Below are 25,879 nucleotides of genomic sequence, written 5' to 3' on the forward strand. Positions count from 1 at the left end.
AGCCGGGTGCCCCGTGCTGTGCGGATGGAGGGTTTTGGGGAGGCTGTGGGCGCAGCCCCGCTCCGCAGCAAGCGCTGGCCACGCTGCTGGCACCGCACTACTAGCCCCACTAGCCCAGGACCTGTTGTGCTGGCCCCGTGCTCACTTGCTTGTGGTGTGCCAGGGCCACTGTCCCGTCCCGTCGAGCGGGGCCATGTCCTGTGCGTGCTCAGTGAGCCGGCACCGCTTTCTGCCCCATCGGCTCGTGGCAGCGCGGTGCTGCCGAGCGGGAGGCTGGAGATGACAGGCGTCACAAAGATCACAACTGCCAAGTGATGGTCGCGTGTCACCCCAGGGCCTGTCCCCTCCCCATGAGGTCCTGGGGAGCGAGGGGGTCCCAGGAGGGGGCGCAACCCCCAATGCCCTGCCCCGCTGCTTTGTGTCAGTGTCCTTAAGGGACAAGAGGAGCCAGAATCCCCCCGCAGCAGCCTGGTGACCTCGCAGGAGGCAGGGACCAGGACGATGGGCGCAGGGGATGCTGGCATGGGGCGGGGGGGGCCTGCGCTGTGGTGGCTGAGGCAGAGGCTGCCCGGTGAGCTCAGAGCCACCCGCTGCAGCTGCTGTTGTTCTCCCCAGGGCGGACAATAGCCCAATGTCTCACGCCATGGGGCGTTGCATCGGGCCTGGCGCATGCACAGGACCCCATTGTGTCCCCACTGCGGCACAGCACTTGCCTGCTCCCACCAGCTTCACCAGGGGAGATCCCTCCGGGAGGACAGGGGCACCCAGCCCCTCCTAGGAGATGATGGAGGGGCCAAATCCTTTCGTCCCCCTCCATCAGCGGTGAGGAGAGCCTGGCCGGTGCTTTCCACCCACTCGGGGAAAGGCTCTGAGGCTGCTCCCAGCACTTCACCCCATCACAGCCCAGCTCCACACGTGGGACTGGGGAGGGAAGGCAGCCCCGGCGCTGTTGGATGGGAACAACTTGCCCCACTCCCCATGCCACGGCAGCCCCACGGGGCTGGGAGCACCCGGGGCAACCCCACCGCTGGCCCCCAGCCTGTGGGAGCGGGCACAGCCAGTCCTGACCCCCCCCATCACCCTCCCCTCCTCCCTGGCTGGCAGCGAGCGGGGCTGTGGGTTGCAGAGTGGCGTCTTGGCAGAGCCGTCCCTTGGCAGGAGCCGGCCTGGCCGGAGGGTCCCAGCCCAGAGCCAGATCCGGCCGGTGGGAGCTCGCCCACTTCCTCCCGCCACAGGCAGCCCCGCACGACGGGCAGATAAAGCAGGGCCACTGCAGGTGCCGAAACGCCAGCCAAGGGACCGGCCGCTGGGCAGGACTCCAGCCAGGGAAGGTGGAGGCAGCAGGACAGGGTCTGGGGATGGTGGCAGCACAGAGAAAACCGGTCCCCACTTGCGCAGTGGGGTGCCAGCACACGTGTCCCCCCCACGTGTCTCATCCCCCAGGAACTCAGGCCGCTGCTGTCACTACCATTTCCTTTTATTCTTTGCATTTGTACATACACGGTATAAAACCCTCCTCTTCCACCCACCTGCACCGGGCCAGCGTCGGCACTGCCCAGCCAGACTGGGCCCCACGCCGGTGGCCGCCCGGCACGCGGGACACTGGGGCTCGCCCTGGCTCACGGGGGGGTTCCAGGTGTTCCTCCCATGGGGGACAGACCCACGCTCCCCTCGGCATCCCCGGGAGCAGCCGCCTGGAGGGCTGGCCAGGGGGCATCCCCCCAACCCCCGGGCTGTTTGGAGGGTTGAGTGCCTGGGATGGATCCATCCATCCACCCATCTGAGGGATGGGGAGTGAGCCCCCACCATGGCACGGGGCTGGAGGCTCTTGGTCTGCAGAAAGTCCCCAAAAAACCCAGGGAGCTGGAGCTGCCCACGGTCCCAGGCCTCCTCTGAGCTCCAGAGCCAAGTCCTTCCTCATGGGAAATCTCCCCTCCGTTAAAACCAAAAGCGAGAGTAAAGAAAGTTAAGTACAAATCAGAGGGCAGTAAAAACCGTACGGCGGAAAAAAATATATATATTACTAAAGGGGCTAAAACTTCAAAGCCTCGTCTTGTTTGATCCTATATTGCTTTACATGGACAAGGGGGAAAACAAAGAAAAGAGCTAATATCCAAAGTCCAACAGAAAGAACCAAAATCGAGTCTGCTTTCCCCTCCCGGGATGTGCTGGAGCTCTCCGAGGGCCAAGAGGCGTCGGGGCTGCCCCCGGCCCCGGGAGCAGAGCGTTGTCCTGCCGCGGCACGTCCCCGGCGGACGGGGAGAGGGAACGAGTGAGGAGTTGAGTCTTCCCTGGTGCCACCCGTTGCAGCACCGGGGTGTTCGGCCCCGTGTCCAAGCAACCACAAATGAGAACCAGACCCCTTGGCTCAGCCGCCCGCCTTTTATACTCTGATCTCGTCGTCGTCTTCGTCGGCGAATGAGAACTCCTTGTCGGGGCGTTTTGGGGGGCCCCCCCGCTGGCTCGGTGGCCCGGGGACGGGGCTGCGCTCCTCCGGTCCCGAGGTGCAGCTGGACGCTGAACTGCTGTCTCTGGGGCAGTGGCTGCTGGCGCCACGGGACGGGCTCTGGCTTGGCGGGGCCGCTGCCGGGGAACCGGGCAGGGCAGCATCCTCCTCCTCCTCCTCATGGCTTTCCTCCGCCTCGGGGTCTTCATCCTGCTCCCACTGCTCCTTATCCATGATGCTCAGGACGTCCCCGAGCATGGAGGGCCCCAGGTCGATGTGGAAGGACATGATGGACTCGGCATGCTTCATGCCCGCCCCACTCTTGGCCACCACGACGGGCAGCTCCGTGATGTCCCCGAAGTCGCGCTCGTCCAAGCCGGGGCTCAGTGGCCCGGCGGCCGCCCCGTTCGGGCGCTGCTGCTCTTCAGGACTCACCTCCTCGGGCAGTTTCTTGACGGGGCTGGAGGAGAGACTCTTGGGCAGCTGCCCCGCGCTCCTGTCCACCTCCTTCTCGTTGAGCTGGGGCAGGGAGACGGCGTTCTTCACAAAGAGCGCCGAGTCCCGCAGCGAACCCAGCATGTCCCGCCGGTCACCTCGCGTCACCGACTGCGAACGTTTGCTGCTGCGGAAACGCCGGGAGAGCAGGCTGGGTTTGGAGGCGCCCGGCTCCTCTCCCACGTCCGGCCCCGGCTCCCCAGCCTTGCTGGTGAGGAAGGAGGTGTCCCCGAAGGCGTCCCCCGCCCGCCCCACGTGCATGGTGTGGCGGAAGTCGCCCAGCGGCGCACTGATCATCTCGGCCGTCAGGTCGGCCCGCGAACGCCGCTTGGAGTGGGCAGAGTTGGAGACGAGTTGCTTGAGGATCGGCATCGCCACCGCTGCGCCGGGGCGGCCGAGACGGAGCCGCACGTCCCACCACGGAACTGGCCGGTTGCTCCCACCTGGTGCTCTGCGGCCGCGCTCCCACCGGCGTCACCGACAGGTCACTCCTAAGGGACAGGGGAGAGGGACACGGTCAGGCTTCGAGGACATGGATGGGCACAGCCCCGCCAGGCTGCAAAACATGACCTCGTGGCCACCAGCCACTCCGCTCCCCCAGCAATAACCTCCACACAGACACCCCCGAGCTCCCCACACCCCCTAAACGTGCAGGTCCCAGACCCTGGTCACAGATCAGACGTGCAGAAAGAATCACAAGACAAAGCCCTGGGCACGGGAGGTGTCACAGGATGGTCCCCAACCCCGTGCCCCACGTGAACAGGCACAAGGAGGGACGCGAGGCACCGCGGGCACCCGCCATCCCCTCCCCACGCAGCCCCAGCCCGCTGGCGCGGGGCACGGCAGCGCTCGAGTCTCTGGGAGCCGCACGCCCGAGAAGATGCCTGGGATTTTTTTTTTTTTTTTTTTTTTTTTTTTAATTGGAAGAAAGCAGGGAGGAGCAGACGCCAGGAGGAATTGGAAACAGACGGCAGGAAGTGTGCGAGGAGGGCGTAGAGCCCCCGGGAGGCACCGCCAGCCCAGCGGCGTGCCGGGGGGAGCTGGGACGGGGACAGGCAGGCACCCGCGGGTACCCCTTCACCTTGGCAGGAGGATGATGTGGGGGTGCAGCCTCGCTGCTGCCCATGAGCACCCCAAATCCCTCCATGCTGCTCTTCACCACCCGTGGCCGTGCCCACCCTTCCTGGCCACCTCACTGTCACGGCTGTGACTCAGGGGTGGCAGCCAGTGGCCAAGACGACGAGGGCCATGGCTGACCGGGATGTGGAGAGGCACATTCCTCCTTCCCATGGCCACCTCGGTGCCACCAGCTGACCTGTCCAGCCCCATGCCTGTGGCCACGCAGGAGGGGGACAAGGACAGCCACCACGTCACTGCATCCCGCGCTTCCCCTGGCGCCAGGCAGCCCCAGGTGGTCCCGGGAGAGGCTGCCGGGGAGGAAGGGCTCGTGGCCGCCCGCTTCCTCCCTTCGGGCACCACCGGCGACACTGCGGCCCCGTCACACGCACGGGGAAGCGACCGACGTCTCTCCTCCGAGTGAGCCTCGGGGTGGGGGGGCCACATTCCCCCCCCGCCCCCCCATTGCCCACCCAGCCCCAGAGTACAGCTAAATGGCTCCGCAGCGTCAGCCGGCAGCGAGCCCCGGCCCCACAGCCCAGGGGCAGCCATGGCAGCACGGTCCCAGCTCCGCCGGCCACCGCAGCGTCTGCCCCCCAGCTCCCAACACAGCTGGGGAGGGCTCCCCCCCCCCATCCCTTCCCAAACCTGCCCCGCGACACCCGTCCGTCCCCCGCCGCAGCAGCAGGGCCTCAGGCAGGATGGACTCTGACCCCAAGGCGGTGCAAAGTCCCGGTGCCCAGCCCTCCCACACGCAGCTTCCCCACAGGGCCAGCCAGGCCCCACGGCACAGCGCTGGCCACGCCGTTCCCCGTCCATCCCCGTGCCAAGGCAGCAGCCTGAGCCCTTCTGCAGAGCCCCGGGGATGTGATGGCATGGGGAGGGGGGGGGCTCTGACCAGGGGAGCCCCCAGTTTATCCCCAGACAACTGGGGAAAAGAGACGGAGCAGCCGTGCCACCTTCTCCGCACCCTCAAACCAGGAGCTGGGTGGATTTTCCCCCCCTCGCCAGGATCTCCCGCACGCCCAGCCGAGCGCGTGTGCATGGCACAGACATTTTCCCTTCTCAGGGTCTCCGCTCAGGCCGGCATTCCTCCAACCTTTGGTTTTACATAAAACAAACACTCCCGGCGAGCTCCCCAGCTGGGCCAGGCAACCGTGCTGCTGATTTAGGCCATCTGGGGACTGTCCCTCCCTTGTATTTAGATTTCGGGGCCAAGTTCAGCATTTGTGAGATACTTCGCAAGCCTCGGCAAAGGGGCCACCGGGAGGTTGAAGCGTTACCGGCGCGTTGCCGCAGCCTCCCCGGCCAGCAGCTCTCCATCACCGTCACAGCCTCCAAAACAAGCCACCGCGTCCCTCCCCTCGACGCTCCTGCCCACGAAGCCTTTTTGTAGCGGCCAAAATCTCCCCCATCCCTCAACGCTTCGCTCCCAGCTTGCCCCGAGAGGCGACGGCAACGCGGCAGGACGCTGCTGCCCGCACAGCCCGGCTGCCGGCCCCATCCTGCCCAGGGGGGAGCGGGACACAGAGCCCTTTTCTCCTCCTCTTGCTCAGGGGAGAGGAGAGCGGATCCTGTGACATTCCCACTGCCGGCACTTTGACAAAGAAAAGCAGGCCAGGGCGGCTTCGCCACCGCCTCGCCAGCTACCTACCAGGGAAAGCTGCTCTGTAACCCGAGAGACTTTGCAGGCAGGCAGGCTGGCAGGGAGCGCTGCCCGGCCTGGGGCAGCGAGCCCAGAGCACGGCCAAGTCCCAGCAGGGCGTTGGGAAAAGGGGAGGGGACGGGACCTGCGGAGGACAAGAGGGATAAAGTGTACCGACGGACCACGCGCCACTTCCCGCTTGCCCTCTCAGCCCTTTGGGACCACAAGCTCTGAGGAGCGGGAGCCTCAGGTCCCCAGGGACACTATGTCCCCGACGAATGGAGCCTCAGGTCCCCGGGGACACGATTTCCCCCGCGAATGGGTGTCTGCTCACAGGACAAGCGGGGTCCCACAGCCAGCGTGGGGGGGTGGGACAGCCCTGGCTACCCAGCCAGGGAGACCGCGTGCCCTGATGGTGTGGGTGACCCCCCCCACCCTCCCCATCTCAGCCCGCTCAGCACCAATCACCCGCAGGGACCAGAGGGACGAGGGGCTTAAAGAAAGAGGCCACTGAATGGGTGCACCCAGGGAAAAACGCCGAGTCCAGCCGCGCTCCCACGCATCCTGCCCCAGCTCATCCCGTTGATGGGCTGGAAAAGCCAAACCTGCAGACGGGGAAAAGCATCCCGGCCGGCCCGGCCGGCTCCAAACGAGCCTCCCCGGCTTTGCTGTGCGGAGCACCCCAGGCTGTGCCCTCCAGCCCCGAGATCAGAGGATGCTCTCCCCACCCTGCCAGGCGCTGGGGCAGGGTCTGTGCTGGACCGGTTGGGTCCCCCCCCAATGCCGCCCAGGGCCAGGGAGAACCCGGGAGGACGCACCGGCTGCTCAGCCCCACTTTTCTGATGTACTACCCCTCGGGAATTCGGCTCAGGAGGCCCTTTGATGTCACTGCCTGACAGACAGATGCCGGAGACAGGGCACGGGTCACACCCTGCCACCGCCAGCCCCGGGAGGGGACCAGCCCTGCTGTCACACCCTCGCGTCGGGCTCCCCGGCGAGTCTTCCCAGGGCCTGGGGGCAGACGGTCCTGTTGGTGCGGGGCAGCCCAGGCGCCCCGGTGACAGGTCTGGTCCTGTCCCTGGCACCGGGACGCCGCTGCGGTTCAGCCGTGGGACGCGTGGAGCAGCCCCGGTAACGCCTTTGGAAGCGGAAAGGCAGCCGGCGGCCAGTATCGGAGCCAAGGCCGGCGAGACGGCTCACCGGGGTGGGAGGTGAAGCCCAGCTCTGGCGGGGGTTACCGGCACACAGCGAGGTGGGGAACTCACCGCCCCGGTGCCGAAAGCAGAGCTGTGCTCCCCGAGGGACTGCCAACGACCGGGAGCCAGAGTTCAGCGAGGAACTATTGGCAGGACACGCCAGAACACGCACAGGACCATAAATCCTCCTGCTCCAGGGCCATGAACCAGCCTGTGGCTCACCGGGGCGAGGAGGGGACGTTTCCGGGGGGAGAGGTTATCTCCTGGCTGGCCCCAGCTCTGTCTCTCACAACAACAGGGGCTGGCCGGGGTCCGACAGGATACTGGGGCTAAACAGCCCTCCCGACCTCCGCCAGGCTCCAAATTCCTGTGGTTTCGCTGGGGTGGACGGGAAGTAAACAGGCAGCCTTCCCACGGCTTGGCCACGGCAGCCTACCTGCCGGCGGGGCCCAGCACCCCCCAGCCAGCCAGCTCAGGGTTTTTTGGGGGGGGGGGGCCCCCGCGACCGCGCCGGCTGTTTGCGCTCACGACAAAACCTGGGGAACAAAGGGAGAGACCGCCACGGTCAGCACAACACTGCCGGCAGCGGGGCTGCCTGCGGGCAGCGGCGGCGGGGGGCTGTGGAGGAGCCCCACTGCTGGGTCACCCCGCGGCACAGAGTCCGGCGGGTGGCCCCGGTGACGGGGATTCAGGCTGGACTTGCTCTTTCCCCGCCACCCCGTCCGCCACGACCCCAACCCACCGAAACTCCTCCGGGCTGGATTCGCTCCACGGTCGCTGAGGGAGCCGTGTCCAAACTAGACTTGTTTACTCTGCACCCAACGGGGGAGAAAACCCCGTCCCGGGGCGCGGAGACTCGCGCTCCCTTCGGCCCCTCGCTCCGTGCCTCAGTTTCCCCCCACACCCCCAAAACTGCTGCCGGGCCCCCGTCCCTTTAGAACACCCCGATCTATACATTCCACACACGGAAACATCTATACTCAGCGCTGCTACCGCCGGGGTCAAACCAGGGCGGCCAGGGCTGAGGCCAGCTCCCCGCGAGCAGTCGCGGCCCACTAGCCCCAGGAGGGGTTTTGGTAGCCAATCCCATGTGCAGGCTTGGGGAAGCTGGGGCACCCATGGGAGCCGGCGTGTGGTCCCCAGGGGGGCTGAGTAATGTGGGAGGGCAATCTGGGGGGCCCCTCATTCCCTGTCCCCCCCCCCGGGGATGAGCTGGAGGGGGATTTTGGGTGGCTCTGACTCAGCACCCGCCTGCGCCCAGCCCCGGCCGGCCCGGGGGTGCTGCTGGACCCGCTCCAGCGCGGGGAGGATCAGCCTTTCCGAGAAGGGCCGCGGGCAGCCACCGCCCCGGCTGCGGCCACCGACGGCTCCGGGCACCCCCGAACCCCCTCGTCAGGTTCTACCGAACGCGGGGTGGGGGGGAGCCACGGGCGAGCGACGGTCACTAGCCAAGCGCCGGGGCGGGGTGAGCCGGGCCGGTGCCCCGCGCTGGGCAAACCCGGCTCCTCATCCTGTTAACCCCTTCGCCCACCCGCGCCTGGCCCCCCGGCAACCGGACAGGGGGGAAGGGGGGGTCACCGCCTCCCCCAGCCCGTTACCGGAGCGGGGCGCAGCGGGGGGGGCTTGGGGTAGCCCCGGGGACCGCGCCCGCCGCCGGACAATAGCCGAGCCGTGGCCCGGCTGCCCCCCCCCACCGTGCCGAGCCGGGCCGGGCTGAGCCGAGCCCCAGCGTAGCCCAGACCCCCCCCCGTTACCTGCGCGCCCGGGCCCCGCCGCCGGTCCATGGCCGAGCCGAGCCGAGCCGGAGGGAAACTGCCCCCCCCTCCGCCCTCCCCGTCCCCCCCCCGCCGCCGCGGCGACCATGATGTCATCGCCCCGCCCGGGCCAATGGCGCGGCCACACGTCACGGGGCAGCCCCACACCCTCCATTCAAACCCGAGTGGGGCGGGGGGGGAGGTAACCCTTGTCCCAGGCGGGGCCCCGCCCGTGGGGGGTGTCCCCCGAGTGGGGTCACGAGTGGGGGCCCCGACCACTCCTGGGTGGGGTGCAGAGATCCGCGGGAATGTGGGGGGGTCCCGAGTGGGCGTCTTTTCCCTCGAGGGGGTCCCGGGTGGGGCCCCCAACCCCTCCTGGGTGGGGCGCAGAGATGCGCGGGAGTGTAGGGGGTTCCCGACTGGGGGCCTCTCCCCTCGGGGGGGTCCCGAGTGGGGTCCCCGACCCCTCCTGGGTGGGGTGCAGGGATCCGTGGCCGTGGGGGTTGTGGATGTTCCTTCTCTCGGGAAAGGTTCCCAGTGGGGTCAGGGCAGAGAGATCCTGGGGGGCAGGATCCAAGTGGGATCCCCAGGGGCAGAGCAAGGGGCTGGCTGCACCCCTGGCAGACAGGCCAGGGTCGAGGAGGTGGGGGGGTGACTGACTCTAATTAATGAAAAGAAATTAAGAGCTCAACTGAGCTGGCAGGAGGAGGCGGGTTCAGCCCCACTCGTGACCGTGACACCCACTGCAGCATCTCCCACTGCCCCCCCCCAGCTCTCTGTCCCCAGCCAGCCCCACTGCTGCTCGGTTAGAGGGTCCATGACCAGGCCATCGTGGCCACCCCGGCCCCCTGGCACTGGCCATGTGCCGACAGGGAGAGTGCAGGGCTGCACAGCGGTGCTCCGGGGGATTAAGGCGAGACCTTTGTGGGAGAAAAGGGGCGGAAGAGACCACGAGATTATCCCGAATCTGCCTAATTCAGCGTTTCTCGCATATTCCGGAGCGCCTGGTGTCGCTGTGGAAGGAGCCAGGCTGGGGCATCGGGGGGTGGCAAGTGGGGTCGGGGGGTGCCCCAGCTGCATGACCCCAGGGACTCGCATGCTGGGACATGAAGCTGTGGGGGACCGAAGGTTTCTCACGTCACTGGTGCAAGGAGCCGCGGCCAGCCCTGGCCTCGGCGACACCGACCAGGGGGCCAGGTGTGTTGGCTCAGCTTGGGGCAGACGCTTCCCTCCGTGGGAAGGGCAGGAGGCCGCCGGCGGCACAACCACGGAGCAGCCGTTCCCGCGGGCAGCGAGGCCAGCGCCTGGCACTGCGGAGATGCCAGCGTTGGCACGGTGGAGAGACTCCGCCAGGCTGAGCACCGTGGCCAAACTGCCCAGGGCACGGCCTCTGCCCACAGCCCTGGTGTCCGGCACCACCCCGCCTCCGTTCGTGCCCACAATCTGCTTCCCAGGCCGTGCCGCTCCCTCAGCTCACGCCAGCACCATTTTCATAGCTGCTTTGTTTGGGAAAATTTATTTTCCTTGCTTTCCATATGGGGAAACTGAGGCAGGAGGCAAAGCCCCGCACCCATGGTTGAGCAGGGGTCCCCTGGGAGCCACTGCTGGATGCAGCAGTGGTTTGCCGGTGGGTGAGGAAGAGGAGGAGGGTTTGCCAGAGCCCCCACCAGCAGCTCTACCCACTCGCGTGTTAATCAAAGGCCGCCGTGGCACCGCTCGCCTCACCTGACGCTGTCACGGGAGCACGGCGCTGGCTGAGACAGCGCAGTCAGGAGGGATTAACATCAACCGGCTGGTGGGAGCCGCCGGCAAAGGCTCCGTGGGCTGGCCTAGCTCCGGCTGGGAAGAGCAGGCACCCACTCGACTTGAAAAACTACCTGGGAGACACCGGGCTCCCTCCCCTCTGCTCGGTGGCAGCTCGGGCCACGCAGAGCCCTGGGGCTGGATCCAGCCTTGGGGAGATGGCAGCGAGGTTGGGGAGGTGGCAGCAACACTGGGGAGGTGGCGGCGAGGTTGGGGAGATGGAGCGAGCTTGGGGTGCTGGGAGGCTCGGGGGCACAGAGCCGGTGGCTGCATCGTTCCCACCCTTCCTGAACCCATCGCCGGTTCCTTTTACTGCTTCTCAGCCACTTTTGAAAGCAGAGAAGAAAAAAGAAAAGCCTTGAAAAGCACTTTGAAAAGCAGGGCAGGGAGAAGCACCCGAGTTTCCCGGCAGCCTCGTCCCCTCCTCCTGCCGCCAGCGCCTGCCAGCTTTGTCTGCCTCGGCTGCGCAGGAGATGCTGCTGAGCAAAGCGGGTGCTCCCCCCGAGCCCCAGTGCCGCAGCACGGCACGGGGGTCACCATCCGGACACCCCAGGGTGCTGGGAATGGGGCATTGCCCCCCCCAAATCCCTCCAGCCCCAAGGCTTAGCGCTGGCTGCTGCCAGAAACCTCCCCCACCAACCCCACAGACACCACTTTGCACCCTCAGACATGGGGTTTCACCCCTTCCCCGTGCCGTTTGCCCTGGCGGGACCGCAGCACCCACTCACCGCTGGCACCTCGGCACCCATGGGGGTCTGGGTGAGCGCCAGGACGAGCTGTGCCACGGGCGAGCTCTCCCTGTGGCCACCCACCTTTCCCACCCGCCACGCTCGGTGGTGCCAGGACAAACAGGCTCCCACAACCCCCCCACCCAAGAACCCATCACCTCACCACCGTGCAGCCGCCCCAGTTTCCCCCGGGGGCTCCCACCTGGAGCGCAGCTGCCGCAGGGACCCATCGCGGCCGACAGCACCCATGGGACCCCCGTGTCCTGGCCCAGCTTTGGCGCAGGGTCCCCTTGGGTGCGCCGGGCACCCACACCCGCGGGACAGGGTGCACAGACCTGGGGCTGTCCCCTCCCCTCCCTGCCACCCCAGGAGGGCTCCGCTGCCATCCCCGCCACCGGCAGCTCTGCCCATGCCGTGAGCTTGGCAGCCTGGCACAGCACGGGAGGCGGCGGGGCCTGGGGCACGGGGGGCTCTGAGGACGCCCCATTTAGCCCCCAGCGTGGCAGGAGGGGCTGTCCCTGTCCCCACGGCCCAAGGTGAGGGAAAGGTGGGGACACTTGGCTCTGCCCCGGGAGCTGGTGGGGAACTGGAGAAATCTGGAGGACAGGGAGAGCCCGGGCTGCGTGTCCTCCACCACACACCGAGCATTTCCCTTTGCTCCGGTTACTCCTTGCTTGATCTAATCTCAACCTGGAAAATAAACTGTTACTACCTGACTCCTCCACCACCAACACCGCTTCAGCTAAAATAAATAAATACAAATTGCGGAATTCAGCCCAGCTTTACCGGTCACAACCCCCGTTTCTGGCACGTCAACCATCTCCCCATGGCATCTGGGGCAGTCAGCGGGTACCGCCTCAGCGCTTCTGCCCCGTCGCAGAGTGAGGTCTGGGGGTGCAGCTTCTCCCCCCTGTCCCGCTTCGGTAAGCGAGCGGCGCTGTGCCCTTGGCAGAACCCCCCTGTCCAGGCTGGTTTGGTTCCTGGGGATGGATCCCTGCCTGGAGTACAGGCAGCGCAGGCAGCAGCGGGGCTGGGCATGGGCAACCCAGACCTGCCTGGAGGGGCCAGGGTGGTGGGAGGCACTTTTGGAAAAAGCTGGTTGTGGTGAAAGAGGTGGGAGAGAGGTGGCTGGGCTCGGCAGGGAGCCCGGCATCTTCTCCCGCGAGCCGTGGGAAACTGAGGCAGCACAGGTGAGCATGAGCTCCCGCTGGCACTCGGCCCATCGCCGCTGTGCCCGAGCCGGGCTTTGTGCCCCGCGCAGCTCCTGGCCCGTCCCCAGGAGGTTCCCAGGGAACCCAGGGGATGTGGGATCCGCCGCTTCCTCCTCGGATGCTGCATCCATCAGCTGTGGGAAACCACGAGCAGAAAGGGACTCACCTTGGCTTCGTCGTGGCCGCTGCCACAAGGCCGCGGGTGCTCCGGGCACAGCCACACCGGCGGCTTCACCTCCCGGCACGGCCCCGGCACCAAACCCGCCGCAGATGTTGCTGCACCCTCCGGCTTCTCCTCCTCATGCTCAGGGACAAGCTGGGCCAGGGCAGGCGAGCGGGGTCTGGGCTCTGCTCTGCCCCAGCTGCCGGGGCTGCGGCACGTCACTGTGCCGGGGGGCACACGCAGACCCCACGCAGGCACCTCCCGGCAGCCGCACCCTGCTGGGCCACGACGGGGGACGCGGCCAGGGACCGTGTCGGTGCTCACTGAGCTGCTGCTGCTCACAGGAGCTGGCACTAGTCCTGCGTGGGAGGGCAGTGTCCCTCGCACGGGAGTGAACCTCGCACAGGAGCGTCCCTCTCACAGGGAGCATCCTTCGCACAAGAGTGTCCCTTACACAGGAGCGTTCCTCTCATGGGAGTGTCCCTTGCACGGGAACATCCCTCACACGAGGACCATCCCTCGCACTGGAGTGTCCCTTGCACAAGAGCATCCCTTGCACGAGAGTGTCCCTCACATGGGAACATCTCTCACAGGAGTGTCCCACTCATGAGAGTGTCCCTTGCACAAGAGCATCACTCACATGAGAGTGTCCCTCACACAAGGAGCATCCCTCGCACGAGAGTGTCCCTCACATGGGAGCATGTCTCTCACAGGAGCAGCCCTCGCACAAGAACATCCCTCACACGGGAGCGTCCTTTGCACCCTCGCACGGGAGCATCCCTTACACAAGGAGTGTCCCTCACACGAGGAGCTTGCCCGTGCTGCTCGACTCCCCAGACCTGCTCTGCCCCGCAGCTCCACGTCCCAGCCCCGGTGGAAGGTCTCTCTTGCACAAGCCGGGACGCCCGGGGCTGGAGCCGGGCATCAAACCAGGGGCAGGATTTGTCTGGCCAAACGCTGACCCCCCTGCTCTGCCCTCGTGTAAATGTCTCCGCCCCAGTGGGATGCTGGGGCTCCCTTTGCTGCCCGGGGAGGGCACAGGCACCCCTGGGTGCTGCATTCCCCTCGGCGCCAGCTCCCAAGTAGGTCAGATGAGTCACCTGGCAGCAGCGTCCTCTGCTCCCCGCCTGCTCCGGGGCCACAGCCACATGCGGAGATGGGGACGGTGCTTCTGCCGGTGGCCACCGCAGCATCCCCCGGTCCAGGGGATGGGCAAAGGGGGGGCTGCGGCGCTGGGTCACGCACCCCCAGCTCCAACCCATCCCCAAACGCAGCACCTCAAAACACTCCTTCTGGCAGCCCCAAACCCTTGTGCCCACAAAGGGCCCCCAGTCCCTGCCCCGCCAGCAGCGGGGTCCTGTGGCAAGGGGCTGCGAGACCCCCGGTCCTGGTAGCCCCCAGCAAGGGAACAGCCCCCGGCCAAGGAAGCGGGAGCCGGTGTTTTGCCGGTGTTGTTGGCTGAGCCTTCCCCAGCCCTCGGCCCCAGCCCCACCATTTGCTGCCGGAGGGGTGACGGGCGATGAAACCTGAGCGCGTCACCCACGTTTTCCTGCCAGGCCTGAAGGGCAGAGCAGGCTGCGGGGCGGCTGCAAACGGCCCCGGGAGAAACCCCCAGTGCCGGGGGTGCGGGGCTGCCGCTGGCAATGCTGAAAGCGCCCAGTGCCGCGGGGTCACTTCCCCCCTTCCCATCTCACCCCCAAGTCCCCCTTTTCCTCCAGCCACAGACCTCCCTGGGATGGAAACATGCAGGGATACGGCCCTCACAGCTCCCCGCACCATGCTGGGCCCTATCCTGGCACTGCAGCCCCTGGCACCCTCTGCCCGGCTCCTCGGTGCTCTAGGGCCGACACAAGCCCAGCCGGGGCAGCAGGACAGACGGACACATCCCACCAGCCCCTTCTCAGCTGCAGCGGGGTGACAGAGAGGCAAGACGGACTGATCCTCAGGCTGTTTATTGGCATCTCCCTCGGCTCAGCCCGGGCGCCGTGGCCCTGCCGGGTAGGCACTGCAGGGGTTTTGCTGTGCAGAGACCACCAAAACGGCCCCCAGCCCCAGAGTCCCCTCCAGGGCATCACCCCTCCTGCTCCCAGGCCTCTGCACAAATCCCTGTTAAAAAAAAAAAAATATCAACCCCAAACCACCAGAAAGGCAAAGAGGTGGCTACGGTCACCCCATCGCCCCATCCGAGCCCTCGCCAAAGCCCCTGCGTGGCCCCGGGGTGCAAAATCAGGGGGGGACATCAGCACCGCGTGCACCCCGGCAAGGCTCTCCTGGGGTTTTAGTCCTGGGCGGGGCTGAGCTGGGCCAGGCACAAACGAAGGGAGGAATTAATTGTCCCCTGGGATCGTAGCACAGTGGCTGCCCCCTTCTCCCAAAGGCTGGGGGGGTCCAGGGTGGGGGTTTCGCGCCCAGAGGTTTTAAGATCAGCAGAGCTCCTCTTCCCTTCTGCAGTCAGGGGGGTCTCTGTGTCACCGCTTGTCCCCATGTCCTGGCGGGGGGGACACAAGCCGAGGCTGGCGAAGGGACTGGGGTTTGGCACGGCGAGAGCTCCGGCCCCCAGCCCGGCAGCACCCACAGGACCCCGGTGAGGCCGGCAGCAGCGCGGGGGCAGCCACAGCAGGTGCCGAGGGCCAAGTCCGGTGCCATCCTGCCGGCACCCCAAACCCTCCGGCCCCACCTTGGCCCAGGAGTCCATGACACAGAAAGCTTTGGCCAAAAAGAGGGGGAAGGCGCTCGGCGTCCTGCTCCGGCACTGCTGAGAAAGCGAAACACCCACCGGGGTGCCGAGCCTGAGCCCGCTGCCCCCCCCCCCCCGGCACTGCCACCATCCCCGGAGCCCTTTGGCTTCTCCGCTTCCTCCTCCTCGCCATTTTTTTTCTTTTTTTTTCTTAATTTCTCAGGACTTTTCTTTTTTTCCTTTTTTTCTATTTTTTTCCCCTCCTGTTTGTTTTTGCTTCTGTTTAAATATCAAACGAAAGAAGAAAATCCAGCGATGGGGGCTCTGGAGCCGGGGGCCAGGCTGCTGGGTGGGCGGTAGAGGGTACCGGGCTGACTGGGGGGGTTGCCAGGGGTCTGGGGGGTGGGAGTCCTGCTGGCTTTGGGGCGGAAGAGGCTGCCCTGCTGTGTGGAGGTGCTGTTGGAGAGGGGTGCGTGGTCGGGCTCCCCCGAATCGCTCTCGGTGTAGCTGTACGCCTGCGCCCGCGAGATGCCCTTCTGCTGCCGCCGCCATGAGTTGTAGTAGGTGGGGTCGCTGATGTAGTGGTTGACGAAGGAGTGGGCTTTCTGGTGGCCGGGGTCCACCTCGTACTCACTGTCACTGCCCTGAAAAACAGGATGGGGGGTGGGGGTGAGCATGGAGTGGGGGGCCATCACCCGCCAGCCCCAAAACCGGGGCGAGCTTTCCCGGTGCTCTCGTGGGGATGCTGGCGAGCACATCCTGAAAGACTTTAGGGGCTGCAGCACCGCTGGGGTGTTTCTGCCTCTTGCTAAAGCAAATTAAAACCTGATGCAGGGTCCTGGGGCCCTTTGAGGGGGTCCCCGAGGCCGCGATGCCCCCGGGCTGGTGGGGAGCGTGGTTTTGGGAGGGGGATGCTGGCGGCGCTGCCTCTCGGCTGGCGGTAATTGGATTCAGCTTCCCCTCGCCGTGCACAAAGGGCCCATTGAGGGCGGTGGGGAAGCTGCTCCGCGCCAGCTCCCGCTGCTCTTCACAGCTCCTCCAAAGCCACTCCAGCTCCGCTCCGGCAAGAGGGAACGGAGCCGGCAGCTGCCACGTGAAGGCAAAAGAAACAGCCGGTGCGGGCAGCGATGGGGGGGCCCCCCCTGGGGTCGGTCCCCCTCCTGCTCAGGGACAGCCGTGGGGACCCCCCAGGACCTTTCCCTGGGCTTCAGCTTCATCTTTTCAGACACTGCCCAGCACCCGTGCTGGGGGTGATGCTCCTGGGAGGCTGCCTGCCCGCGGAGCTGCCCGTGGCCGCGCTCCTGCCCGGCCACAGCTGCCCGTTTCTCCGGGAGGAGACAAAGGTGCCATTTTGTGGGGTTGGCAGAGCCGCGGCTGTTGCCACCAGCGACCGGGCAGTGGGACAGTCCCCAACCCCGCTGCTCTCCCATCCCCTGTCCCCAGCAGTTCCAGGGGCCCCCGTGGTGCCACATGCACAAAGGCCGGGGGATGTGCCAGCTTCGCTCTGGCCCCGAGCCGCGAAGCCACGGGGGATGCCACTGCCTAAAAAAAGCGGGATGGGGCAGGAGAGCGGGACCAGCATTGCTTTTCCCAAATATGCACCAGGACCTGCAGGGCTGGTGCTCAGGGAGGGGCCCCCAGCACCGTCCCATCCTGCCCCAGGTCACCGTCCCCGCAGGCAGCCCCGGGTGGTCACCTGCGAGTCGGAGACCTCGGAGGGTTTCTCGGTCAGGCTGCTGCTCTCGGCGGGGATCAGGTCGTTGTACTTGGTCACGTCTTCATCCGAATAGTGGAGGCTGCCGGGGCTGGGCCGCGGCGGGGACCTCGGGGAGAGGCGGGTGCTCAGTGCCAGTCCCCCGCAGGGATGAGCCCAGCCGACCCCCGGGGAGGGCGCAGGGACCACCCCAAATCCAGACGAGCCCCCCGCCAAGGACCCCGCCCGTGCTCCGTGAGCTCTCAGGGATTCCCAGAATTTCAGGGCTGGTGCAGTGGCTGCAGCTCATGGTGGGGGGGAGGCACTGGGCAGAACAGAGTCACCCCCCCTGGGGTGGTGCCAGCACTCCCCAGCCCCGTGCCCATCCCACAATGAGTGCACGATGGAGGAATGACTGAAAAAACTACCCCCTGCCCAGGGAGGGGGCTGCGGCGGGGGGTCCCTACCGGGTGTAGATGCCGTTTTTCCGGCAGAAGGAATTCTTGACAGAGAGGCGCCGGTTGTTGAGCTCCAGGGCAGGGAAGCTGCCCTCGTCCAGGCTCACCATCTCGCCGTGGCTCAGGGCGGTCGCTTTGGAGCTGTTCCCTGGGGGGGACACAGGATGCTCAGCCTCCCCCAGACCCTCCCTGGGCAGCACAGCGTGGCGGGGGGGTGGAGGTAGGGGGCCTGGACCCTGTGCTGGGGACCTGGGGAATGGCCCTGGGGAGGGCTGGGGCAGTGGCCACGAGCCCCACGCCGAGCCTGCCCACCTTGGCTCACACCCTGACCTGCCCCATCGCCTCTGGCTCCCAGCTCAGCGGCCGTGTTTGCTCAGCCAGGAGGTCTGGATTTTCCCCACAATTTGAGCCCTTGATACAGCTAAGAAAACAGAGCAGTGTTTGACTAATCCCAATGACCTCTGCCGAGCCCCCGGGCTGCCCTGCCTCCACAGCTGACGGCAGGACAAGTCGCTTACTTAATCTTTAGCTCCCAGCGCTCGCCGGGAAGCCCACAGCATCTTTATCGGATGTCACCAGGTCTCTGGAGGAGCCGTGTCCCGAGGCAGGCAGGGAAACAGGCTCCCACCACCCCGCTCAGACCCCAAAGGTGGGAGCGGAGGGCCCGGAGAGGCTCCTCTGGGGTGAGGGCTCTGCACCCCATCACTGGCACCCTGGGAGGTCCCATCACCACCCACCACACCCCTGGTGCTCACCTGAGTCTGACTTCTTGGCGTACTTCTTGCTCTGCCCACGGATGATGAGCACAAAGACGAGCAGGAGGATGAAGATGAGCCCCACCAGAGCGATGACCACCAGGAACCACCACTCCTCGTAGAACGGGTTGGTTTTCTGGGCTGGGGCACAGCAGGGAGGATCAGAGGGGGACGGGCATGGGGGGCAAACCAGTATGGATGGGGAGAGCCCGCTGCAGGGCAGGGGGTCACCTTGGGGAACTTTGTGAGACCTGGATGCATGTGAGGGAGCGGGTTAAAGGGGGGTAACGGGGCTTCACGAGGGGAGCGCTGGCAGATGCTGTTGGCAGCGGGATTTGGGGCTCTGCAGGGTTGGGGGGATGGATTTCAGTGATGGTTGGAACAACACAGCAACACTGGGACTCTCCCACCGGCATAGAGGTGACAGGCTCCCCCCCGGGGACAGCCACGTGCTGTCTCTGCTGGCTACCTGACACAGAGGGGGAAGGTGTGCTGGGTGTCCCGTAGCCGTAGTCATTCACAGCGATGACGCGGAAGTCGTAGCTGACCCCCTGCTTGAGGATGTCCATGCTGAAGGTGTAGGAAGTCACCTCCTTGGGGATATCTTTGATGAGAATGTCCCAGAGCCCCTCGTCTGGAAGAGAGAAGGGGCCTGGGAGGGGGGGCCGGGCTCTGCGGGACTCCCCAGGGTGGGAGGCCTGATCCACATGCTCTCTGCCATCTGCCCGGCCCTCCCGGCCCCCTCGGGCACTGAGCTGGCTCGCTGCAGCATCATTAAAAAGCCGTAGCGGTGCACGTGGCTGATCGATTGCCTGCCCCGGTCAAGGGCAAGGCAGCTCCCTGAGGACCTGCTGCCCCCACAGCCCTGGAGCACCCCCGGCAGCCCCATGGGCTCACGGGAGCGAGGGGTTTCCCTCCAGGTGCTGCCCTCCACGTGGGGAACGGTCCCGATCCCCGTTAGCGATCGATCGGGTTGCCCGAGGTACGGTTGCTGAGGCAGGGAGAAATCGTTAAGGCAGGGCTGCAGGAGAGAGTGTGGCCGTCCCTGCCGCGAGGGAGTCCCAGCTGCCAGCCCTGCCTGTCCCTGCCTGCACAGAGTCACAGAATCATCTCGGCTGGAAAATCCCTTGAAGCTCCTCCAGTCCCACCATTCACCTCACCCTGACCGTTCCCAACTCCACCAGATCCCTCAGCGCTGGGTCAACCCGACTCTTCAACCCCTCCAGGGATGGGGACTCCCCCCCTGCCCTGGGCAGCCCATTCCAATGCCCAACAACCCCTTCTGCAAAGAAATCCTTCCTAAGAGCCAGTCTGACCCTGCCCTGGCGCAGCTTGAGGCCATTCCCTCTTGTCCTGCCGCTGGTTCCTTGGCTCAAGAGACTCATCCCCCCTCTCTGCACCCTCCTTTCAGGGAGTTGCAGAGGGCCAGGAGGTCTCCCCTCAGCCTCCTCTTCTCCAGACTAAACCCCCCCAGTTCCCTCAGCCGCTCCCCATCAGACCTGTGCTCCAGACCCTGCACCAGCTCTGTTGCCCTTCTCTGGACACGCTCGAGTCATTCAATGGCCTTTTTGGAGTGAGGGGCCCAAAACTGAACCCACTCATCAAGGGGCGGCCTCACCAGTGCTGAGTCCAGGGGTGAGATCCCTTCCCTGTCCCTGCTGGCCACGCTAGTGCTGACACAAGCCAGGATGCCATTGGCCTCCTTGGCCACCTGGGCACACAGCTGGCTCATTACCAACCCCCCCCCCAGGTACCTCTCTGACTGGCAGCTCTCCAGCCACTCCTCCCCAGGCCTGGAGCGCTGCTGGGGGTTGTTGTGGCCCAAGTGTAGAATCTGGCATTTCGCCTTGTTGAAACTCCCCCAGTTGGCCTCAGCCCATCGCTCCAGCCTGGCCAGATCTCTCTGTGGAGCCTCCCTACCCTTGAGCCGATCAACACTCCCACCCAACTGGGTGTTGTCTGCAGACTCACTGAGGGGGCACTCGATCCCCTCATCTAGATCATCAATAAAGGTGTTAAACAGGAGTGGCTCCAAAACCGAGCCCTGGGGGGTTACCCGGGTGCTAACCCCCAACCCAGCCTGTCGGGTGGCCTGGGAGAGGTCAGCACTCCCTGCCTCAGTTTCCCTTCCTCCTGAACCCAAGGCACCGCTGGTATCGAGGCGGGGACGGAAAGCAAAGAGGAGCTGCAGTACCTGAAGGACGGGCTTCGATGACATATCTGGTGATGGGTCCTTGGCCGGGGTCCCCGCTCGACCAGTGGATGGTGATAGCCGAGCCGTAGCGGGAGATGAAGGGTTCGCCGGGGGGACCGGGGGCACCTGGGGACCCAGAGCAGAGCTGGAGGCACAGGGGTCCCAAGTGGCACGTGGCCATACCAGCCCCGGTGGCACCGGGGAAACTGTCCCCACCACATCTCCTCCATCGCCCCGGCACGACACCCCGCACACCCCCCGTACCTTCCCCAGGCCCCGTGGTGATGTTCGCCTCGACGTCGGGTCCGTAGGCGAAGGTTTTGGCCCGAATCCGGAACCGATACGTCACACCCTCAGCCAGGTCCTTCACCTTCATCCACAGCGGGCTGTTCCCCTTCACATCCACCGTCACGATCTTACTGACGCCTGCGGGGACGGATGCTGAGCCGCCCCTTCCCTGGAGCCCTCCCAGTTCCCCCCAGTGCCCCCCCCAGACTCCCTCCCCAGTGCTGCCGCCGTGGCCTCACCATCCACGGGCATGCAGGGCTCGTAGACCAGCCTGTAGCCCTCAAGGATGCCGTTGGGCAACAGTGGTGGCTCCCAGGACACGTTCACCGACGTGGTGGTCAGCTCGCTGAACCGGATGGAGCCGGGGGCACTGGGGGCTGCGAGGGAGCGGGGGGGGGGCCAGCTCAGTGCTCCCAGGGGACACCCCCAGCACCGAGCCAGCCCCTCTCCCTGCCTCCACCCTAATGGGGCTGGGACGTTCATCCCCAGCTCACACCACCCTGGTGCCCCCATCCCCGCTGCAGCAGGGCACCGCACCCGGCCAGGGGAACATCTCCTTCTTGTCTCTTCTCCCGAGACCTTCCTCCTCCTCAAGTCTCAGCCAAGACCTTCATCTCCACGATCCCCCCACCCACAAATCCTCTGGGGTGAGCCCGGGGCTGATCTCTGCTCAGGATTACAGGAGCAGGAGTTGGGGTGCAGCTGGATGAAAGGGATCAGCCCCCCCGTCACCCACGGAGACTCGTCCCCACAGAACCCACGGGCCAGAGAGGGCAGATGTGACCACACCGAGCACATGCCATGGGCCCCACCTGCCTGCTGTGTCCGGGCCTGGACGGGGGGGCTGCGGGGCCCGTCTCCTGCGGCGTTGAAGGCGGCGACGCTGACCCAGTACGAGGTGTACCCTGTGAGGTTCTTCAGCTTCGCCCCGTTTTCAGGCAGGAAAAGCGTCTTCACCCGCACGCTCTCGTTCTGGCGCTGGGCCTCCCAGAAGTGGATCTGCGGGAGGAGGAGGAGGAAGATGGGGCATGGAGACCTGGGTGATTCATGGACCCAGCCCATCCACTTTCCTAAACCCCCCCGCTGTAGCCCTGCCTGGGCTCGGAGGCCCAGGGCCAGAGGGAGAGTAAGGGCCTGCCCCCAGGACCCCCGCTCGCCGTGTCCAGCACCGCTGCACTGGGATCGGGCAGGATGAGATGTGGCTGAATCTCAAAGGACGGGGCCGAGCGGGAGGAACCGCCATGGATGGTGCCCAGGAGGTGCCCAGAGCATGGGGCTGGGCAGCCCGGCCGCATCCTGATCCCAGCACCATTCCAGCAACATCCCGATCCCAGCAGCATCCCGGCCGCATCCCAGCAACGTCCCGATCCTGGCAGCATCCCAGCTGCATCCCGATCACATCCCGATAGCGGCCGCATCCGAGGACCGACGGCGCCACCTCCTGTCCGGCACCGGGATGGGACACCCGGCACCTCCCGGCATCTCCCCGGGATCCCTCCGTGCATCCCAGGGCACCCAGCGCCTCCCCAGACCCACCACCACACAGACAGTCCCCCAGGGGAGCTCCCAGGCCACCCCGTGTCTCCAAGCCCCGGCTGGGTGCCAGTCCTGGGTGCCAGCCCCCCGTACCTTGTAGCCCTGGATGTCCCCGTTCTGGGTGGCGGCGGGTGGCGGTTCCCAGGTGACATCCAGCTGGGTGGCCGCGGCCGCCTGCACCGCCACATTCTGGGGCGCACCAGTGGGCACTGTGCCGAAGGAGGGGACAGGGTGACAGCCCTGCTAGGGCCAGGACAACGGGACCCCCCCCCACACCCCTCGACATGGGGGGTGCCATGCCAGCGGGACTCACCCGCTTCGCCCACAAACACCTCCTGGGGGGGGCTGGGGGGGCCCTCGCCCACGGCGTTGTACACGCTCATGCGGATCTCGTAGCGCCGGTGCTTGCTCAGGTCTGAGGGGAGGGGGAAAGGGGAGATGGGGTGAGTGGGGACCCCTCTGCGGCTGGCACTGTGGGGGTCCCAGCAGAGCCCCCCCAGCGAGCCCTCCCCAAGGAGCAGAGGCCCCTGGGCGCAGGGCACGTGGTTTTCACCCCACGCATGGGCAGGCAGCAGGGAGGGACACGCAGGGGGGTGGAAGTGGAGGGGGGGACACGCAGGGGGAGGTCATGGGGAGCGGTGACTTACTGTCCAGCTCATACTGGGTGAGGGAGACCTCGCTGAGGTTGTGCACGGCGTAGGCGGCTGGGCAGCACGGGACAGAGAGAGCAGGTTAGTCCCGAAAGCGGCACGGGTGGGCTCCCGCCTCCAAGCACCCACCCCAGGGCGGGCCAGGGGTCCCCCCACAAGGGCCCTGTCACCCCCAGGTGCCAACGGGGCCATCACAGCGCTGAGGAGCCTTCAGCCTCATCCCCTGAGCAGGCATGAGCCCGGGTCTGGGCATCGAGGTCTCCACAGGGGGTCTGACCGCGGGGACGGGGGGCGAGGTGCTGCCTTGGGCTCTGCCTTTGTCACTCATGTCCCTGCTGCCCCCCGAGGGGACGTGACCACCTGTTGCCTTCGGGGTCTGAGGACGGCAGCACACATGCAGACACCCAGGTTAGGCACAGACACGTGGACCCCTGCGCTATGGGGACACAAGGAGGGGAGCTGAGCACAGCGGGACGGAGCCAGCAACATCGCAGACAGGGACCACGGACCTGGTGACACGAGGGGCCCGGTGACAGCTCCGTGGGGCACAGCCTGACCCCGACAGCTCCAGGCTGGTACCCGAGAGAGGCCGTGGAGTGCAGGATGCTGCCCTGCCCCTGCCCCCCAGCCACGCGTTCCCCCAACTCGGCGGGACCACAAGCACTCACGGGTGAGCTCGGCCCAGGTGGCGCCGGGGTTGCCGACACCGCGCAGGGTGAAGCCGCGCAGGCTGTCGTACACCAGCTCGCGGTAGCGGAGGCGGAAACCCAGCAGGATCCCGTTGATTTTGTCCTCAGCTGGAGGCTGCGTGGGGAGGACAGTGAGGGGCTGCTCCCTGGCACCCCGAGATGGTGTGTGACACCTCGTCACGCCGTGACACCCTGCAAGGCGGAGGGGACGGTACCTGCCAGCGGATGAGCACCGACGTGGTGGTGTGCGGGGTGACGGAGAGGATGGTGGGGGCTTCCTCGGGGGCTGCGGGGGAGAAGCGGACAGTGAGGCTGCGGAGATGCCCTGGACATGGATGGGGGATGCCCTGGGCACGGGGGGTACCCCCTCTCCCCGCCCCAGGAGCTGCAGCCTGCGCTGACCCGCCTGCAGGGTGGTGAGAGACTCCGACTCCTCGCTGTACTCGCTGTCCCCAATGTCATTCGTCGCCTTCACGCGGAACTTGTAGGAGGTGAAGGGCTTCAGCCTGGACGGAAGCGAAGTGGGTTGGTGATGGCGAGGCCCGTGGATGAGCCAGTGAACCACCCTCCCTCCCTCCGGGCCCATGGGCTGCTGCTTTCCAACCGCTTGTTGTCGGATGGGGAAACTGAGGCACGGGGCAACCGCCCAAAGCAGAGCCCGTCATCTCCCCCCCCACCTCACCTGTCCACGACGAAGGCGGTGGCATTACGGCTGACGGAAGCGGAGTGCGGCGCCCACTCGCCGTCGGGCAGCTCGCGGGTCTGCACCGTGTAGTAGCGGACAGGGGAGAGCCCGTCGCTGCCCGGCTCCCAGGAGAGCAGCACGCTGCGGGCTCGCACCTCCTCCTGCCGTGCCAGCGGCTTCCCGGGGGGCTGCGGGCGGTCTGGGAGAAGCGAGGGGCTGGGGGCACCATGGGCACGGGCGGCCCCCCACCACTGCGGGCTTGGACACCCCCCCACTGCCCCCCTCCACCCCGCCTCGCATTACCTCTCTTCTCCGTGGTCACAACGAGGGCTTCGGCCACCTCGCCCCAACCCTTGCGGGTCTGCGCCGCGATGCGGAAGAGGTAAGTGGCCTCGGGCTGGAGGCCGGTGGCCACGTACTGCCGGGCGTTGGGCTCCAGCACCTCCACAGTGGCCGTGGTGGCTGCAGTGGTGTTGAGGCAGTGGCTGACCTGGTACGCTGCAGGGAAAGGAGCAGGGCACGGTGGGGCTGGCGGCGGGGACACCACGCTGGTCCCCCTGCGCACGCCTCCCTCCTCCATCCCCGGCCACACACGGGGCCAGCAACGAGGGGGTTTTGGCTTCCTGCACAGGGGAGCTCACGCAAAGCCTGCCAAGTGGGGGCAAGGGGCTCCGAGATGCTCAGGGGATCTTGGGGAGCCAACCCCTGCTCCCACAGGACCTCTGCACCCCTCTGTGGAGCCTCCCGGTGTGGCACAAGAGGGAAACCCCCCCCACCTACCCAGGATGATGCCATTGGGTGCTGCAGGCGGCTGCCAGATGAGCCGCACCAAGGTGGTCCTCACTTCGGGGAAGAGGATCCCCACGGGGGGCCCGGGCACTGGAGCAGGGAGAGATGGGGTTCAGCGGGGAGCACACGGGTGCCAGTCCCCATCCCCTGGGAACCGGAGCCCTGGGAGGCCTGGCCAGGGTGGGGAGAGGGATCACCCCAGGGAACTGGGTGAGGATGGGGCACCCAGGGACACCCCCCCCCCCCAGCCCATTTGGGTCTCTCTGAGCACCCGGGTGCTGTCACCCACCATCATCCAGCGTCCGCTCAAGGACGGGGGGCCGGCTGGGGACGCCATCGCCCATCCTGGTGAAGGCCAGCACGCGGATCTCGTACAGCGTGTATTTACCCAGCCCGGTCAGCTGGGCACTGCGGGAGGCATTGCCCTCCGCCAGCCAGAACCGAGCCTGCGCATCTGCCTCCTTCTCCTTGTACATCACCTGCAACAGACCCCGTGGGACACAGCCACAGCCCCTGGGAGCCCCCCCCAAGCCCCCCCCCCCACCCCAGGATGGAGCAGCGTGGCCAGGGCTGGCACCATCTTTTTGGAGGTGACGCAAGGAGGGACCTGGAAGTCTGCAGGGTGATTCCCCCCCAGAGAAAACCACCCTTCCCAGGTCTGCGGGTGAGGCTGGCAGGGCACAGGCAGGGCTGCAGGCAGGCAGAGTCACAGCACCAGGGCTAGCATAGCTGCTCACCTTGTAGCCCAGGATGAGGCCGTTGCAGTCGGCCTCAGGGATGTCGCTCCACTGGACCAGCATGCTGCTGGAGCTGGTGGCCAGCGCTGACACGTTGCTGGGGCCAGAGGAGGGCACTGGTGGGGAGGGGGATGAGAGTGGGGGTCACTGGCTGGATCGGGCCGGGGCGGG

General features: G+C 66.5%; 2 protein-coding genes across 5 annotated transcripts in view; both read right to left on the reverse strand.

Moving 5' to 3' along the window:
* Positions 1 to 1,459: 1,459 nt before the first annotated feature.
* On the reverse strand, positions 1,460 to 8,711 carry CDC42EP4 (CDC42 effector protein 4). Of its 3 annotated transcripts, none has more exons than XM_074889379.1 (2): positions 8,653 to 8,711; positions 1,460 to 3,432 (listed from the first exon to the last, which is right to left on the reverse strand). In XM_074889379.1, exon 2 carries the CDS (start codon positions 3,311 to 3,313, stop codon positions 2,384 to 2,386), a length of 930 nt encoding a protein of 309 aa, XP_074745480.1. In that variant the 5' UTR covers positions 3,314 to 3,432; positions 8,653 to 8,711; the 3' UTR covers positions 1,460 to 2,383. The 3 variants fall into 3 exon arrangements, with proteins under 3 accessions (XP_074745480.1, XP_074745482.1, XP_074745481.1); XM_074889381.1 differs by lacking the exon at positions 8,653 to 8,711 and adding an exon at positions 5,712 to 5,732; XM_074889380.1 differs by lacking the exon at positions 8,653 to 8,711 and adding an exon at positions 3,605 to 4,391.
* Positions 8,712 to 14,493: 5,782 nt separating this feature from the next.
* SDK2 (sidekick cell adhesion molecule 2) overlaps positions 14,494 to 25,879 on the reverse strand; it is a 49,156-nt gene continuing 37,770 nt past the window's right edge. For both annotated transcript variants that reach the window (XM_074889263.1, XM_074889264.1), the window contains 20 exons: positions 25,709 to 25,824; positions 25,261 to 25,450; positions 24,963 to 25,061; positions 24,486 to 24,680; positions 24,180 to 24,381; positions 23,900 to 24,003; positions 23,713 to 23,783; positions 23,477 to 23,612; positions 22,806 to 22,862; positions 22,472 to 22,573; positions 22,252 to 22,367; positions 21,435 to 21,621; positions 20,862 to 20,999; positions 20,599 to 20,760; positions 20,335 to 20,460; positions 18,610 to 18,774; positions 18,141 to 18,281; positions 17,395 to 17,533; positions 16,931 to 17,057; positions 14,494 to 15,878 (listed from right to left, as the gene is read on the reverse strand). In XM_074889263.1, the coding sequence (XP_074745364.1) occupies positions 15,525 to 15,878; positions 16,931 to 17,057; positions 17,395 to 17,533; positions 18,141 to 18,281; positions 18,610 to 18,774; positions 20,335 to 20,460; positions 20,599 to 20,760; positions 20,862 to 20,999; positions 21,435 to 21,621; positions 22,252 to 22,367; positions 22,472 to 22,573; positions 22,806 to 22,862; positions 23,477 to 23,612; positions 23,713 to 23,783; positions 23,900 to 24,003; positions 24,180 to 24,381; positions 24,486 to 24,680; positions 24,963 to 25,061; positions 25,261 to 25,450; positions 25,709 to 25,824 (2,927 nt within the window). In that variant the 3' untranslated portion in view covers positions 14,494 to 15,524. The remainder of the gene's footprint in view (positions 15,879 to 16,930; positions 17,058 to 17,394; positions 17,534 to 18,140; positions 18,282 to 18,609; positions 18,775 to 20,334; positions 20,461 to 20,598; positions 20,761 to 20,861; positions 21,000 to 21,434; positions 21,622 to 22,251; positions 22,368 to 22,471; positions 22,574 to 22,805; positions 22,863 to 23,476; positions 23,613 to 23,712; positions 23,784 to 23,899; positions 24,004 to 24,179; positions 24,382 to 24,485; positions 24,681 to 24,962; positions 25,062 to 25,260; positions 25,451 to 25,708; positions 25,825 to 25,879) is intronic.

Source organism: Strix uralensis, chromosome 19 (assembly GCF_047716275.1).
Source record: "Strix uralensis isolate ZFMK-TIS-50842 chromosome 19, bStrUra1, whole genome shotgun sequence".
Classification (NCBI taxonomy): domain Eukaryota; kingdom Metazoa; phylum Chordata; class Aves; order Strigiformes; family Strigidae; genus Strix; species Strix uralensis.

Coding starts and splice junctions, on each gene's coding strand:
- CDC42EP4 (XM_074889379.1), bottom strand. CDS start 3,313: ATGCCGATCCTCAAGCAACTCGTCTCCAACTCTGCCCACTCCAAGCGG.